This window comes from Narcine bancroftii, chromosome 2, assembly GCF_036971445.1.
Source record: "Narcine bancroftii isolate sNarBan1 chromosome 2, sNarBan1.hap1, whole genome shotgun sequence".
In the NCBI taxonomy this organism is placed as follows: domain Eukaryota; kingdom Metazoa; phylum Chordata; class Chondrichthyes; order Torpediniformes; family Narcinidae; genus Narcine; species Narcine bancroftii.
Window position 1 is genome coordinate 139,473,054 of NC_091470.1, and position 17,022 is coordinate 139,490,075.

Here is a 17,022-nt window from a genome sequence, read left to right on the forward strand (position 1 = left end):
GAGTGGGGCGGTAAGGTCAGACAAAGCCAGATTGGTGAGGCTCAGACCAGAACCGGATCGATGGGAGTACTGGAGTGGGTCGGTAGGGGGTGAGACTGGGGCCGGATCGGTGGGGTGACTGGAGCGTGTCAGTGGGGTCTCAGACTGGGGCCGGATCAGTGGGCGGGTCAGAAGCGCGTCGGTGGGAGGTGAGACTGGAACTGGATCAATGGGGGGACTGGAGTGGGTCGGTTGGGGCTCAGACTGGAGCCAGATCAGTGGGGCTCAGACCAGAGCCAGATCAATGGGGGAACTGGAATGGGTTGGTATAGTCTCGGACGTTGCCGGATTGGTGTGGCTCAGACTGGAACCGGATCAATGGGGGGACTTGAGCAGGTCGGTCGGGACTCAAACCGGAGCCAGATTGGTGGGGCTCAAAACGGAGCCAGATTGGTGGGGCTCAAACCGGAGCCAGATTGGTGGGGCTCAAACCGGAGCCAGATTGGTGGGGCTCAAACCGGAGCCGGATTGGTGGGGCTCAAACCGGAGCCGGATTGGTGGGGCTCAAACCGGAGCCGGATTGGTGGGGCTCAAGCCGGAGCCGGATTGGTGGGGCTCAAACCGGAGCTGGATTGGTGGGGCTCAAACCGGAGCCGGATTGGTGGGGCTCAACAGGAGCTGGATTGGTGGGGCTCAAATGGGAGCCGGATCGGTGGGGCTCAGACAGGTCAGATCAATGAGGCTCAGACCAAAACCGGATCGATGGGGGGACTGAAGCGGGTTGATAGGGGCTCAAACCGGAGCCAAATCAGGGGGTCAGACCAGAACCAGATTGATGGGGGGAATTGGAGCCAGATCGGTGGGGCTCAGACCGGAACCAGATCGGTGGGGCTCAGACCGGAGCCAGATCGGTGGGGCTCAGACCGGAGCCAGATCGGTGGGGCTCAGACCGGAGCCAGATCGGTGGGGCTCAGACCGGAGCCAGATCGGTGGGGCTCAGACCGGAGCCAGATCGGTGGGGCTCAGACCGGAGCCAGATCGGTGGGGCTCAGACCGGAGCCAGATCGGTGGGGCTCAGACCGGAGCCAGATCGGTGGGGCTCAGACCGGAGCCAGATCGGTGGGGCTCAGACCGGAGCCAGATCGGTGGGGCTCAGACCAGAACTGGATCAATGGAGGGAACTGGAGCGGGTTGGTTGGGGCTCAGGCCAGAGCCGGATTGGTGGGGATCAAACCGGAACTGGATCGATGGGGAGACGGGAACGAGTCAGAAGGGGCACAGAACAGATCGGTGGAGAGACCGGAGCCAGATCATAGGATTACACTGGTACTGGATCAATTGGGACACAGGATTGGTGGTGAGATAGAACCTGGATTTGTGAGTCTCAGACTGGAACTGGGTTGGTCTGGAGCGAATATAGGCGTCAGACCAGATTGGGGGCTCAGGCAGGGATTGGCAGAACCTGGATCTGGGGAGACCAGATCCAGATCCACAGGGAGGCCGGATCTGGAGCTGCAGGGAAGACTGTAACTGGATCAAGGGAAAGAGACTGGAACTGGATCTGTGAAGGGGAGAGATGGAGGTCCGGGAGGGGGTGGGGTGGGGGGGGAGATTAGGTCTCTGGAGGTGGGGTGCGTCTCTGCACTTGATGGGGGGAGTAATGGTGTTCAGTCCAGATATTTTTGGGAGAGACGAGGCGCTCGAGTGTGGGGACGGGATCCTCCAGACAGAGGAAGGATTGGGGTTTCTCTAGATGTGGGAGAGACTGTCTATAGAGTCAACATCATACACATGTTCCTCTCTCCCCCCCTCCTCCCCTTCCCCCATCTCCCCTCTATCCCTCTCTCCCTCCCTTCTCTCTCCCCCTCTTTCTTTCTCTCCCCCTTCCCCTCTCTCTCTCCCCCCCTCTCTCTTTCTCTCCCCCTCCCCCTCTCTCTCTCTCCCCCTCCCACCAGCATCCAACAAGCACAAGCCATGGATAGAGGCCGAATACCAGGGCATCGTGATGGAGAATGACCGAACCGTCCTCCTCAACCCCCCTCTCTTCGCCATTGACAAGGATGCTCCCCTCCGCTACTCCGGTGAGGGAGGGGATGGGGGAAAGGGAGAGAGAGAGATAGAGACCACCTCAGTCGGGGTGTTGAGGGGTTGAGAGTGACCGGACCACATCAGGGGCTTGAATGGACTGGATCTGATGGTTGGACCGGAACCGGATCAGGCTGGTCAGACTGGACCTGGATCGGGTGGGTCAATTTAGAACTGGATCAGACCGGAACAGGATCGGACCAGATCAGGTGGATTAGACTGGAACGAGATCAGTCAGTCAGACCAGAACTGGATCAGTGGGTCAGATCAGATTGGGACTGGATCAGGTGGATTGGACCAGAACCGGATCAGTGGGTCAGATTGGATTAGGACTGGATTGGGTGAATTCCACCGGAATGGATCAGTGGGTCAGATCAGATTGGAACTGGATCAGGTGGATTGGACAGGAACCGGATCAGTGGGTCAGACTAGAACCGGAACAGATGGGTCAGACCAGAAAAGGTGGATCGCCCTGGAGGTGGGTCGGATTTGGACTGGATCGGGTGGATCGGACTGGAATTGGATCAGGTGTTTAGACGGAACTGGATCGGGTGGGTCAGACTGGAATTGGATCAGGGATTTAGATTGGAGCTGATTTGGGTGGTCAGACGGGGTCAGTGGATCAAGCCAGATCAAATCAGTGGGTCGGACTAGAACTGGATCGGTGGATCAGGCCAGAGCAGATCAGGGGCTTAGACCAGGACTGGGATTGGGAGGGTTGGATTGGGATCAGATCGGGTAGGTCGGACTGGACTGGATTGGTAGATCAGGGGCTTAGACCGGGACCAGAAGAGTTGGACCGGGTCCAGATTGTGGAGGGGGAGACCGAAACCTGGATTGGTGGTTCAAACTGGGTCTGGAACAAGTGGGGAGACCAGAACCCGGATCAGTGGTTCAGACTGGAACCGGATCAGAGTTGGAGCCCGGATTGGGGATTAGATTGGTCCTGGACGAGACTGGATCAGGAAGGATTTGGATCCTTCGGGAGCGAGGGGGATTGAGGGGGAAAAGGGAGAAGAGAGGAAGGGGGAGAAGGGGGTGAGGATGAGGGAGAGGGGGAGAAACAGAGGGGGAAGGGAGGGAGAGAGGGTGGAGATGGGGTGAGAGGGGGAGATGGGGAGTGGAGGAGAGTGGTGGAGAGAGGGGGAGGGGAATAGGGAGGGGGAGATGGGGTAGAGAGAGGGGAGAGGGAGGGGATAGGGGTAGGGAAGGGGTGGAGAGAGGGGGTTGGAGAGTGGGTAGAGGGGAGGGGGTAGGGAGAGGGGGTAGGGAGACTGAGGTTAGTGACGCAGCGTTAACCTGCTGGCTGCCGGCAGGTGAAATCTGCGGGTTCAAGATTCACGGGCAAAATGTCCCATTTGAGGTGCTGGTCGTGGACAAGGTGACGGGGGAGGGGTCGATCCGGGCAAAGCAGCCCGTGGACTGCGAGCTTCAGCGCGAGCACACGTTCACTATCCAGGCACAGGACTGCGGGGACAATGCCCACAGGAACAACGTGAAACGCTCCCACAAGTAAGGTCAGGGTTGGGTCCAGGATGGGACAGGTTTGGGGGGACCGAATCGTGGATGGGATGAATCTGGGGGATAGATCTGCAGATGGGACGGGTCGGGGAGGGATGTGTCCAGGCACAGATCGTGTCTGGGGGACGTGGGGGGTCTGTGGAAGGGATGGGTCCGTGTACGGGACGGGTCTTGAGGTACGTAGGACGGGTTCGTGGACGGGATGGGATGGATCCGTGGATGGGTCAGGACTGGTGGGAAGGGTCCTTGGACGGGACAGGTCTGGGGTACGTGGGATGGGTCCATGGACAGGATGGGTCTGGCAGGACTGTCCATGGATGGGACAGGTCTGGAAGGACTTGGAACGGGTCCGTGGACGGGACGGGTCTGGAAGGATGGGTCCATGGACGGGATGGGTCTGGAGGGATGGGTCCATGGACAGGACAGTCTGGGGGAGGGGATGGATCTGTGGTCGGAACTGGAGGGACCTCCCCTGCTTCGTCCTAGGGCTATCGTGCGACTGAGAGTGAACGATGTGAACGAATTTGCCCCGGTGTTCGACGAGACCCTCTACAAGGTGTCCGTGACGGAGGGGGCACCCCCGGGACTACTGCTCCGTGTCGAAGCCCGTGACGGGGACTGTTCCCCCCAGTACAGCCAGATCTGCTTCTACGAGATTCTCACCTCGGATGTCCCGTTCTCTGTTGATAACGATGGTACAGAGAGGGGGGAGGGGGGGAGTGGGGAAAGAGGATGGGAGAGAGAGGGAAAGGGGATGGGAGAGGGAAAGGGATGGGAGAGGGAAAGGGGATTGGAGACGGAGGGGGAAAGGGGAAGAGAGAGAGGGAGAGGGAAAGGGATGGGAGGTGGAGAGAGAAGAGGATGGGGAGAGAGAGGGGGGGGAGAGAAACTATTCTGACCCCTCTGTCATCCCCAGGAAACATCCGGAACACGGCGGAGCTGGTGGGGGGAAGGGGGGACATTTATACCTTCACTGTAACAGCCTACGACTGCGGCAAGAAACGAGCGGCTCAGGATGCCAGGGTGGAGGTCGAGGTGAGGCCAGCGTGCACCCCTGGGTGGCAGGGTGAGTATGGGGTCGTGGGCCGTGAGTGTGTGACAAGACCTGTTGAACCTTTCCCTGTAACTCAGTCCCCTGACGTTCAGGCAACATCCCAGTAAATCTTCAGAGGATAAACCATATAACCATTTACAGAGCGGAAACAGGCCATGTCGGCCTTTCGAGTCTGCACCGGTTCACTAGAAAAACTCCACTAGCTCAAACCTCCCACTCTCCGCCAATAACCCTCCAACCCCCTCACCTCCATGTACACATCCAACCTTCTCTTAAATGACAGAAGTGACCCTGCCACAACTATCTCATTCAGAAGATCATTCCAATCTGCCACCACTCGCTGAGTGAAAAACCCACTTCTAATATTTCTCCCAAAGTGTTACCCCCTTACCCTTAACTCCCCTCTTGTTCCAACCTCCCCTGCCCTCAGGAGAATGAGTCTGTTTATGTCTTGTCTATCTATTCCCTTCATAATTTTAAATACCTCTATCAAGTCCCCTCTAGGTTGTCTACGTTTCAATGAACAAAGTCCCAGTCTCCTTAATCTCTCCCTGTAATCCAGATGCTGTGAGCCAGGCAACATCCTTGTAAACCTTCTTTGCACCCTCTCCACCTTATCTATATCTTTTAATTTGGAGACCAGAACTGAGCACAGTACTCCAAACCAGGCCTCTCCAATGCCTTAAACAGTCGCAGCATCACTTCCCAGCTCCTATACTCTAAACTATGATTTATGAAAGCCAGCATACCATATAGCTTCTTAACCACCCTGTCTACATGGGAATCCACCTTCAGTGAACTATGTACCATAACCCCCAGGTCCCTCTGCATGCCTCAGTGCCCTCCCCTTAACTGCATATGTCCCATTCTGGTTATTTTTACCGAAAAGCAACACCTCACACTTGTCTACATTGAACTCCATCTGCCATCATTCAGCCCACTCTTCCAAACAAACCAAATCCTTCTGTAATCCAATTAATTCTGTAAACCTACCTCACTGTCCACCACTCTGCCTATTTTCATATCATCTGCATATTTTCTTACCCAGTTAACCATACCCTCCTCTAAGTCATTTATATAAATGATAAACATCAAGGGACCCAGCACCGATCCCTGAGGCACCCTGCTTGTCACAGGCTTCCAACCTGACTCTCTGCTGTCTATTTTCCAGCCTCCTCTGAACCCATGTCACAATCTCTCTACTCATTCCTAGTGACTGAACCTTCCTTATTAACCTTACATGCAGAACTTTATCAAAAGCCTTACTAAAATCGAAATAGATCACATCAACCGCTCTACCTTCATCCACCTTTTCTGTCACTTCCTCAAAAAACACAAGGTTCGTCAAACATGACTTTCCCTTTACAAACCCATGCTGGGTGCCCCTAATCAATCCCTGCCTGTCCAGATATGCGTATATACTATCTCGAACAATACCCTTCATAACCTTCCCCACCACCGAAGTCAAACTTACTGGCCGATAATTACTTGGCCGACACCTAATGCCTTTTTTAAACAACAGAATTACATTTGCAACCCTCCAATCCTGTGGTACCACCCCCTCCTCCAGTGATTTTTGAAAAATCACTGTCAGTGCCCCTGCTATTTGTTCCCTGACCTCCCTTAAAGTCCTGGGAAAAATCCCATCAGGACCAGGAGACATCCATCTTTATGGACCCTAGAAGCTCCAAAACCCTCTCTTTACTCATCCCTATCCTCTCCATAACTAAGCCCTTTGCCTCTCTTATCTCATATAGCCCAATGTCCCTTTCCCTCGTGAATACGGACAAGAAAAAATTGTTCAATATTTCTCCCATCTCATATGGTTCCTGACAGTTCACCGGTCCCCTCATCCAGTGGACATACGCTATCCTTAACCCTCCTTTTACTGTTCACGTATCTGTAAAAACCCTTAGGATTCACCTTCGCCTTATTAGCTATGGACATCTCATACCTTCTTTTTGCCTTTCTAATATCCCTCTTAAGATTCTTCCTGCCATCTAAGTAATGACCATACATCTCCTCAATCCCTTGTTTTTTTATATTTAGTATAGGCCTCCCTCTTGTCCCAAATCAACTTCTTCATTTTACCAGAAAACCACGGCTCCCTTGAACCTTTGGTTTTCCCTTTTGGCTGGACTGGAACATAAAGATCCTGTACTCTCAAAATCTCACCCCTAAATGCCCTCCAAATTTCCTCTATATCCTTTCTGGCAAAATGATCAGCCCACACAACTCTCTGCAAAACCCTTCTCATCTCTCCAAACCTGGCCTTCCCCCAGTCGAAGACCTTCAACCTCAGACCCAACCTATCCCTTTCCATTATTAAGCTAAAGCTAATGGACCCGTGATCACTGGATCCGAAGTTCTCCCCAACGCTCACCTCCATCATCTACCCCATTTCATTCACAAACAACAGATCTAACCACCGCTCCCCCTCTAGGTGGCGTCTCAATATATTGCTGCAAAAAGCAATCCTGAACACAATGCATAAATACTAAGCCATCCTGCCTTTTTACTGACGGCTTTTCCCAATCTAAGTTTGGAAAACTGAAATCCTCAACCAACACCACCCTATTTCTACTGCACATCTCACCTATTTCCTTGTACATTTGCTTTTCTAGTTCCCTTTCCCCATTTGGAGGCCTATAATATATCCCCATAATAGTAACCTCACCCTTCTTATTTTTCAGCTCTACCCACACTGCCTCCCTCGAAGAGCCCTCCAGTCTATCTTGCCTCAGCATTGCTGTAATATCCTCTCTGACAAGTAATGCCACACCTCTGCCTCTTAATCAACCTACTCTTCACATCTAAAGCTGCAAAATCCTGGAACATTCAACTGCCAGTCATAACCTTCCTTCAACCACGTCTCGCTAATGGCCACAACATCATAATGCCACATGTCAATCCACACCTTTAGCTCATCCAACTTCCTAACAACACTCCTCGCATCAAAATAAATACATCTCGGGGATGTCCTACATCGTACCGTCTGCCTATCCTCCTCTTTACCTTTCTCATAATTGTCACTACATCTTTTTATTACTTCCTGCTTCCCTTAAATTATTTAAATTTTTCTCTTTCCTTAGCCTACAAACCTCTCCCTGCTGTCCTGCCTAACTTGAAACCCTGTCCCCAACCATACTAGTTTAAACCACCCCACCCTGCCAGGAGACTGGTCCCTCTGCAATTAAGATGTAACCCATCATTACGGTATAGGTCCCATCTCCCCCCAAGAAAGGTCCCAGTGGTCCAAGAACTTGAATCCCTGTCTCTTACTCCACCCCTTTAGCCACGTGTTTAACCCTTCACTGTCACGTGGCACAGGAAGTAATCAAGAGATTACCCCCTTAGTGGTCCTCCTTTTAAGCTTCCTACCCAACTCCCGATACTCATTCTGCAGGACCACTTCCTCCTTCCTTCCAACATCATTGGTACCAACATGTACCACAACCTCAGGCTCCTTACCCTCTTAGGATGTTCTGAACGTGCGTAGTCACATCTCAGACCCTGGCACCAGGGAGGCAAACCACAATCCGGTTTTCCATATCGTATCCACAAAAACCTCTGTCCGTCCTCCTGACCATTGAATCCCCTATGACCATCGCCCTGTGAGAAACAGAAGTACCTTCACAGATTTCACTCGAGACAAAAATTGAGAACAAAGAACATTTATTGTACAACAATGCAAAGTCATCCCTACTCAGCACTTACTTAACTTCTTCTAATCTAGTCTAGTATTCCTTATTATATTTCATTCATACTAGCTTTACTTCCTATATTTTATTATCTCTCACAATCCACACATTTTCTTTAGCTATGCTTAGTAAATTCTCAACTGGAAGCTTGGTCTTTTTTTCCCAGCGAGTCAGCAAATGAACTGCCATCTCAGCATCATATGCAGACGGAGTTTGGGAAACATGCATCCTTTGGGTTGTAGTGATCTGATGAAGGGTCCGTTGAATTAAAGACTCCACACAAGTCATTAGGCAGGGAAGTATCATGATGGCTAAAATAACAAGTCCAACTGCTATAAGGGCTGTGTGTATCCACCTCCAGTCACCAGTAAAAAGTTCATCCGCCTGACCATTGTGACCATTGTCATCAATCAATCTTCCACAAACGCCGCCCTCAGCAGCCAACAAGTAATCAAGAGCCAGGGGGTTTTGATAAGCTGTAGCTCGTATCTGTCGTTGTTCTTCAGCCAATAAATCCAAGGCCGTCGCTGTCTGTTTGGTGATAATCTCCAAAACTGCCTGGAGTCTGATTAAACGGTTTAAATGCCAAACAGCTGTGGTACTCTGGAGCAGCTTGAGCCGTTTATAAATGGCATCCCCCTTATAGTGATGGCCTTTAGCCTTCCGAATGTATTCGTGACCCAAAGGATGATTTACAAAATGCCAAGTTGGGGGGGGGGGAGGGGCGATTATTGTTACCTAACCTGTGAGTAGCAGCTTGTCTGCGAGCATTAGCATATACACCCCCTTTATCCCTACTCCAGGTATAGCCCTGACTAATGTTCTGCCTATCATTTTCCCACCATCTTCTTTGTACCATATTTTTAGCACTCATCTCTTTAATATCTGTAGAGGCCGGGACGCAAACCCAACCCACTCCCCTAGGGCAGTTCTGTTTCCCTGGTCCATGTTGGGATCCTAAATTAAACCATACTAAATAAGGCACCCCACTATGAATACACTCTATACCTGTGCCCTGTCTGCATTCTAAAGGTAAACCTGTCCATTCCTCAAAGTAATTATCACCTCTGCTGCCCCTATTCCAGGAGGACTTAATACATTGTGTACAATTGTGTGGTTTCCCAAAAATTGGGAACCAGCAGAAAAACAATACAGCAAATAATAAAAATAACATTACAGCACTTTTTCCCGGCGTAGCGTAACTTTCAGACCAGAAGGATGCGAGACTGCACGCCAGGTGGAGGGTATATTATCAACGTCTTTAGTCCGTGGATTAGCTTATTTAATGCATTGTATGTGAGTCCACCCCTTTTCTTTTGTTCGCACTGCAGTGTCTGTAATCAGAAGTACACAATAAGGGCCGTCCCATATCAGTTTTAGTTTATGGTCTTGCCACGCTTTTACATATACCCAATCACCAGGTTTAACAGAATGAATAGGATTGTCCAGGGGTGGGTTTTGAACTAATAAACCCTTCTGTCTTAAGTCATACAGAGAAGTAGAAAGTCCCTGTAAATATTTAGATATGTACTTAGCCTCAGGGGTAGGGGTATCAGTGTGGAATCCCATGTAAGGAAGACCAAACATTATTTCATATGGTGAGACAGCAAGGTCCTTACGAGGAGCTGTTCAAGTCCTAATTAAAGCTAAGGGTAAGCATTTAATCCAGGAGAGGCCAGTTTCCTCATGAAGTCGAGTGAGTTGATTTTTCAGGGTCTGATTCATCCGTTCAACACGGCCTGAACTCTGGGGGTGCCATGGGGTATGTAATTGCCAATCTATTCCCAGGATTTTACACACACCCTGGAGTACCTGAGAGGTAAAATGTGTACCTCAATCTGAGTCAATGGTTTGAATAATGCCATAATGCAGAATAACAAACTCTAGTAATATCCGGATAATGGTGCTAGCACGATAATTAGGGGTCGGGAAAGCCTCAATCCATCGAGTAAAATGATCCACCATCACCAGGAGGTATTTATAAGCCCGTCTTAGGTAATTCCGTGAAGTCAATCTGTATTCGTTGAAACGGGCGTACAGATATATCGCGACTGCCAGGCATTACCTGGCGCATGACTTTCTTATTCACTCGCTGACAGATTGGGCACCCCCGAGTTCTTTGCTTGGCTATGGTGTATATTCCCGAGCAATTAAAGGACCATACAAAAGCATCAACAAGTGCCTGTGTTCCCCAATGTGTCTGCTGGTGGAGCTGATCAATAATCTAACGAGCCAAGGCTTTGTTCAGTACTTGGCGTCCCTCTGCCGTCCACCACAACCCATCGACAGTTTGACGCATTCCCTGGTCTTTCATATAAACCTCCTCTTCCCGTGAAAAGATGAGAGTCTTTTGAACCTCATGTGGGGTGGGGAGTAACAGCTGCATGTCTATTTTTTCTGTGAGTGCAGCCTGTTTGGCAGCTTCATCTGCCCGTCTGTTCCCCTGTGCTTCAGGACTGTCAATAATTTGATGGCCCCGTACATGAACTACAGCTATCTCCTCAGGTAACATAAGAGCATCAAAGGATTGAACAATTAAGTTTTCATGGATCAACTTTTGTCCTTTCCCAGTTATCATTCCCCACTCTTTCCAAATCTTTCCAAAGCTGTGCACTACACCAAAAGCATACTTTGAGTCGGTATAGATTGTGCCCACCTTTCCCTCTAAACCCTGGAGAGCTCTATAGAGAGCATATAATTCACAGGATTGTGCCGACCAATGACCGGGAAGACGACCGGCTTCAATCACAACTCCTTCATTCCCATCCACTACACTATACCCGCTATACCGAATGCCGTCAATGCAGTGGGAAGATCCATCAATAAACCATCTTTCACCCTCCCGTAAAGGTTCATCACTTAAATCATCTCTAATTTTTGTCTGTAAATCTATCACTTCTAAACATACATGCTCTAAATCATTGGGGACAGTATCAGAATCTGGAGAAACCAAGAAGGTGGCTGGATTCTGTTCTTTGTTTATAATCAGTATCAAATCATCCCCATCCATGAGAATCGCTTCATACTTTAAAATTCTAGAATCAGTAAGCCACCTTCCGGCACGTTGTAAGAAAATGGTGCGGACTGTGTGAGGGGTATGAACTCTCATCGGGGCACCAAACGTAATCTTTCATCCTTCCTCGACTAAAATAGCAGTGGCTGCAATTGCTTGCACACATTCTGGCCAACCACGACAAACAGGATCTAAAATTTTTGACAGAAAGGCAACTGGTTGTCTAAAGCCTGCCCTCTCTTGCGTTAATACTCCCATGGCCACACCGTCTTTCGCATTGGTATATAGGTCAAATGGCTTATTTAGGTCGGGTAAAGCCAAAACTGGGGCACAAATAAGACGCTGTTTCACCAAGGTAAAATCTTTAATCTCCTCCTCTGTCCAAACAATAGTTTCGCCCTCTAGAATCGCAAATTTGACCAGGCTAGAATAATTCTCAATCCAAATTCTACAGTATCCCACTAAACCAAGGAATTTCCTAAGTTCTCGAGCACTCTTTGGAGGCAGGATCTGCAGAATACCGCGTGTTCTCTCTGGACTTATCTTCCTAATTCCTTGACTAACCAGATGACCTAAGTATTTAACTTCAGATTGAACAAATTGTAACTTTGATTCACTCACTCTAAGACCCTTATTCCCTAGAAAATTCAGAAATTCAACAGTGTATTGTTTAACCACATCATACGTTTTTCCCATGATTAATAAATCATCAACATATTGTATTAATTGACTATTCTCTCTCCAAGGAGCCTCATCTAGTACCTGTTCTAAAACTTGGCCAAACAAATTTGGTGATTCTGTAAAGTCCTGGGGAAGGACCATCGACCGGTATTGATTTTTCTGTCCTGTAAAAGGATTCTCCCACTCAAATGCAAACATGTCCCTACTGTCTATTGCCAACGGACAGGTCCAGAAGGCATCTTTGAGGTCAATTACACTAAACCACTTACCATGGGGATCAATTTTACCCATTATCGTATAGGGGTTAGGTACAACTGGATAACGGGTGAGAATAATTTTGTTTCTCCCTCAAATCCTGCACTAATCGATAGGTACCGTCTGGTTTTTGGACGTAAAATTGGGGAATTAAAAGGTGACATACAAGGTTCGAGTATACCATCTTTCACCAATTGGTCAATTACTGGCTGCAGCCCCTTTCGGCCAGCCATAGGAATTGGATACTGTTTTCATCTAATTACTTAGCCAGGGTCTTTTAAAGTAACTTGCAGGGGAGGAACATCTAACCCTCCTCTATTGCCTCTTTTTGCCCATACTCTAGGATTTATTAGTTCCCGATCCTCCTCTGTTAGAACATAAAATGGAACCCCGATACCTGATCCCTGTGGTCTGGTACCGATAGCCAATTGGTCCTGTAAATCCCATCCCAACAAGCAAACTCCAGCTTGGGGAACTAGTAAAATATCCTCTGTTATTATCTTTTCTCCCATTTGTATCCTTACATTCTTTAGTATAGGGACCGTAAAATCTCTTCCTCCCACTCCCGAAATCATCACTGTCCCTTCTGTTTTAACACCCTCAGGCCATTGTAAAATACTAAACCGGGCTGTCCCAGAATCTACTAGAAAAGTCATCTTGTCACCGTGGGGTCCTATGCTTAAATTTACCAATGGTTCTCCGTGCAGCACCACGGTGTGTATTGACTGAGAACCGTGACCCCCCCTATTCATAATCTGCTTCCATCAATGCGTAAGATCGCGTCTCCCTGGCTCGCATTGGGCATTCCCTCTTAAAGTGTCCCTCCTTTTTACAATAATAGCAAACTAATGCTCCTGTTTCCCAATTTCTACCAGGGTCTCCATGGGGTCCCAGGAATGGTCGTTGTCCCGGAATTCTCCTCTTCCCCTGCCTCTGCTCTGGTCTCTACTTCCCCACTCCCAGCGCTCCTCCCAACGTCCAGGAGCTGGCACACAGCTCCTAACATTTCCCTGCTGTCCCTCCACAACTTCCTTGACTGCCTGCATCAAAATCTTAGCCTTTCCTTTCTGTTTATCTTCAGACCTCTGGATGTATGCCCTTTGTGCGATCTGTAAAAGCTGTGTTATTCCCTGTTCATGCCAATTCTCTGTCTTTTGTAATTTCTTCCTGATATCTGGGACTGAATTAATAACAAAGCCCGTCAATACCAACTGTTCACCTGCTGGGGATTCTATATCCAACCCCCCATATTGCTGTATGGGCGTACGCAATCTATTCAGAAATACAGAGGGGGTCCCCGCGGGACCTTGGGGAACCTCAAATGCCTTCTTAAAGTTCTGTCCTTTTGGAACAGACTCCTTCATTCCTTTTATTAGATTAATCCTATACTTCTCCATTCGTGTGCAACCATCATTGGTATTCTTATCCCAATTCAGGTTTACCAGGGGGAATTTGAGTTCCCCAGGTATCGCCTCTGGTCCCCCTTGGTGTTCCCTGTCCCAGACTCTAATCCCTGCCTGGCGAATCATTCCACACTCATCCAAAGTGAATAGAGCCTTAAAGATCGATATTAATTCATCCCAGGTATATATATTCGGTCCCAAAAATTGATCTAATTGTTCTGCACATCCCTGAGAGTCTTCTATCAGGAAGGTCATTTCCTTCTTAAAATTGCGCACCTCCGTACTAGTCAGAGGCACATTTACGAACCCGAGACCCCCCCCCCCACATCCCCTCCCAAGGGAACCTCTCGTAAAGGTCTCATCCAGTTAATTTCTGGCTTATCCCCTCCTCTATGATGTTTAGGTTCCTGCCCTCCAGGAGACAAATCAAAGGGTTCTGCCCTTCCCTCCCGAAGGGACTCACACTGTTTTGAATGACCCTCATAATCAAAGTCTCCTCCCTCTCGTGTCAATTGAGGCGGTAATCTTGTACTCTGTGAACGGGTCATCATACCACCCCTACTTCTTCTTTCTCTAACTGTGGAGGAGGAGGGGAAGGTAAAGAAGGGTAAAGCTTAGGTGAGAGAGGGGAGATAGGAGCCGGCACAGGGGGAACATAAGGTGGAGGAAAGGAATGTAACATATCCCATCCTTGTATTTCAGGGGCAGAAGGTTCCTCATCCTTCTTGTTCTTACATTCCTTTTCGCTCAAAATCATTTGATCAAACGATTCACTGAGCCAACAGGCTGCATATTCTCTGCTCTCGGTATTACCTCCTTGATTTTGGTAGAGCCAGATGTTCAATGCCTGACACATCCAGTCCTCGTCGGATCCGAACTTTGGCCAATATACCGAACTCCTTTTTATCGGATTCTTAACAGCAATACCTGACCATGGTCTGTTTATCTTTCCCACGGGTTTTCCCTGCACCCCAATCAGATAACATTAATCCTAACGGACTATGTTTAGGTATCTGATCTTCCCGTCCTTCTTTAGGACTGTTTTCCTTGCTACTTACTCCTCCCATACTAGTAGGTAAATAAAATTCCTCTTACCGGGATCCAGTAGCTATTCCTAGTGCACTTCCTTAACGTTCTCCCGTCATTTGTTCTCAATGCCTCTTCTCGGATATCACTCGCTTCGTCTACTGACCAGTCACCCGTTGTCAGGGAGTCCAGCTGAATCAGCTGGGGTGCACCTACCCCCGTCGTTGGGCACTCTGTCTGTGGAGGGAGTGCAATCCCGGACGATCCCCCAATTGTGAGAAACAGAAGTACTTTCACAGATTTCGCTCGAGACAAAAATTGAGAACAAAGAACATTTATTGTACAACAATGCAAAGTTGGGTGCTTCCCCTTACCCTGGGAATACACACACATACTGGGGCTCACCCAACTTTTATACAGTTCATTTCAGTGTAGAAGTACCCTCCCCCCCTAACATTCTTCTGCCTCCTGGATTGGTTTGACATTTGGTAATTCTGTCTGCCTACAGTGCAGTTTCTGTAAACTTGAAAGACCATGGGGTATCCTGTCTGGGACCCATCATGTCATTGTCCTTATTCATGAATCTGCCTTTGTCCTTATTCACACATCTCAACCCCCAGGACTTACTAATTCTGCAGAACTTGCTAATTCTTTCTATCACTAGAAGACCCTTATTCTATTATACTTGCGTAACCCTGCCTCACACTCTTATCGGAATTCATCCTTATCAGAATTCATCCCTACTCAGCACTTACTTAACTTCCTCTAGTCTAGTCTAGTCTAGTATTCCTTATTTCATTCATACTAGTTTTACTTCCTATATTCTATTATCTCTCACAGCCCTTTTCCTCTTATCCCTACCTTTCTGATCCACAGAGGTTGACACCACACCTCTGCCCACCTTTGTCGGACGATCCCCCTCCCCAGTACTCAAGATGGAGGACCGATTTCTGAAGATTACAGACTCTGGTGCTTGCACATGAACCTGACCCCTCCCTTTCTTCCTCCTCCCGTGGCCCCTGTGCGACCACCTGCCTATAGCTCCTGTCTACGATGGCCTCATTCTCCCTAACCAGAGTGAGGTCATCGAGCTGCAGCTCAAGTTCCGGAACTTGGTCCCTTCGATGCTGCAGCTCAGCACATGTTGTGCACACATGGATGTCCGGGAGACGTGAAGACTCCATGAGTTCCAACATGTGACACTGAGACATACTCATCCTGCCTTCTTCTCCTCACACCTTACAAAGTAAAAAAATAACAGATTAACCATGAATGTCTTACCTTTAGTCGAGCATGCTCGTCCTCAGCCTCTGCTCGCCGAAGCCTCTCGAGCCAAAGCCTCAAAGACCCTCTCCTTCACTGGGCTACTCCTCGCTGGCTGCTCCCCTATACTTACCCATCCTTTACTGGCTCCTTGACCAATTAACCCCATCACTCAGTCCCTGACATCCGGGCAACATCCCAGTAAATCTTCAGGGGATAAAGTTCCGAATCTGTTGACCCTTTCTCTGTAACACAGTCCCTAACGTCTAGGCAACATCCCAGTAAATTTTCAGGGGATAAACTCCAGAACCTGTGGCATCTTTCCCTGTAAATCAGTCCCTGACATCCGGGCAATATCCCAGTAAATCTCTCTCTCTCATCGGACTAAGGCTGGACGAAGCGGGTCGACTATGTGCCAGGTTCGGGCCCGAGGCCCCTCTTCCCCCACATCCACCTGGAGATGTGCCGGGCCCCCGTGGGCAGCGTGGAGGCCCGGGTTGAGCTGCGGACGGCCCACGTGGCTAAAGGTTGCGACCGGGACAACTACTCGGAGAGGATGCTTCGCCGGCTCTGCGGTGAGGGCGGTGGGTGAGCGAGGCCGGGGCCTGTGGGGAGCCCTGGGAGGATCCAGCAGTCTGATGCCTGGTGGGGTTGCAGGGGAGTGAGGCCAGCTTGAGGCCTAATTGGGGCTTTGGGGGCCTGTGGGAAGCAAGGGGGGGGAAGGGTGTTCTGGAACAGGCTCCGGGGCCTGTGGGTGGAACATGGATCCACAAGGGGCTGGCGGGCAGTCGGGAGGGGTCTGGGGCTTAGGGATCAAGACAGTAGGGGGGTGGTCAAGAATAGGTCTGAGGCACGCACAGGACTCGAGGCCTACACTGGGTCTGGGAACTGGCGCTGAGGCCCAGGATCAGGGCGGGAATAGGCAACCCCCCCCCCGAGCTGATGCACTCGAGAGGGGAATTCACAGAAATCCTTCCCCCTCTCTTCCTCCCTCTCCTCCACTCTCTCTCCCCCCTTTCCACCTTCCCTTCCCCCTCTCTC

At 49.6% G+C, this 17,022-nt stretch overlaps 1 protein-coding gene and 1 long non-coding RNA gene across 5 annotated transcripts in view; one reads left to right on the forward strand and one right to left on the reverse strand.

The window, feature by feature from the left end:
• Positions 1 to 17,022, forward strand: part of LOC138754235 (calsyntenin-3-like) — a 30,910-nt gene that overhangs the window by 795 nt on the left and 13,093 nt on the right. For all 4 annotated transcript variants that reach the window (XM_069918171.1, XM_069918172.1, XM_069918174.1 and 1 more), the window contains exons 2-6: positions 1,935 to 2,060; positions 3,381 to 3,576; positions 4,072 to 4,280; positions 4,502 to 4,651; positions 16,371 to 16,556. In XM_069918171.1, the coding sequence (XP_069774272.1) occupies positions 1,935 to 2,060; positions 3,381 to 3,576; positions 4,072 to 4,280; positions 4,502 to 4,651; positions 16,371 to 16,556 (867 nt within the window). The remainder of the gene's footprint in view (positions 1 to 1,934; positions 2,061 to 3,380; positions 3,577 to 4,071; positions 4,281 to 4,501; positions 4,652 to 16,370; positions 16,557 to 17,022) is intronic.
• Positions 8,298 to 16,987, reverse strand: LOC138754237 (uncharacterized). The gene is made up of 2 exons (XR_011351613.1): positions 14,788 to 16,987; positions 8,298 to 9,674 (listed from the first exon to the last, which is right to left on the reverse strand). It is a non-coding gene; the product is annotated as an uncharacterized lncRNA (long non-coding RNA).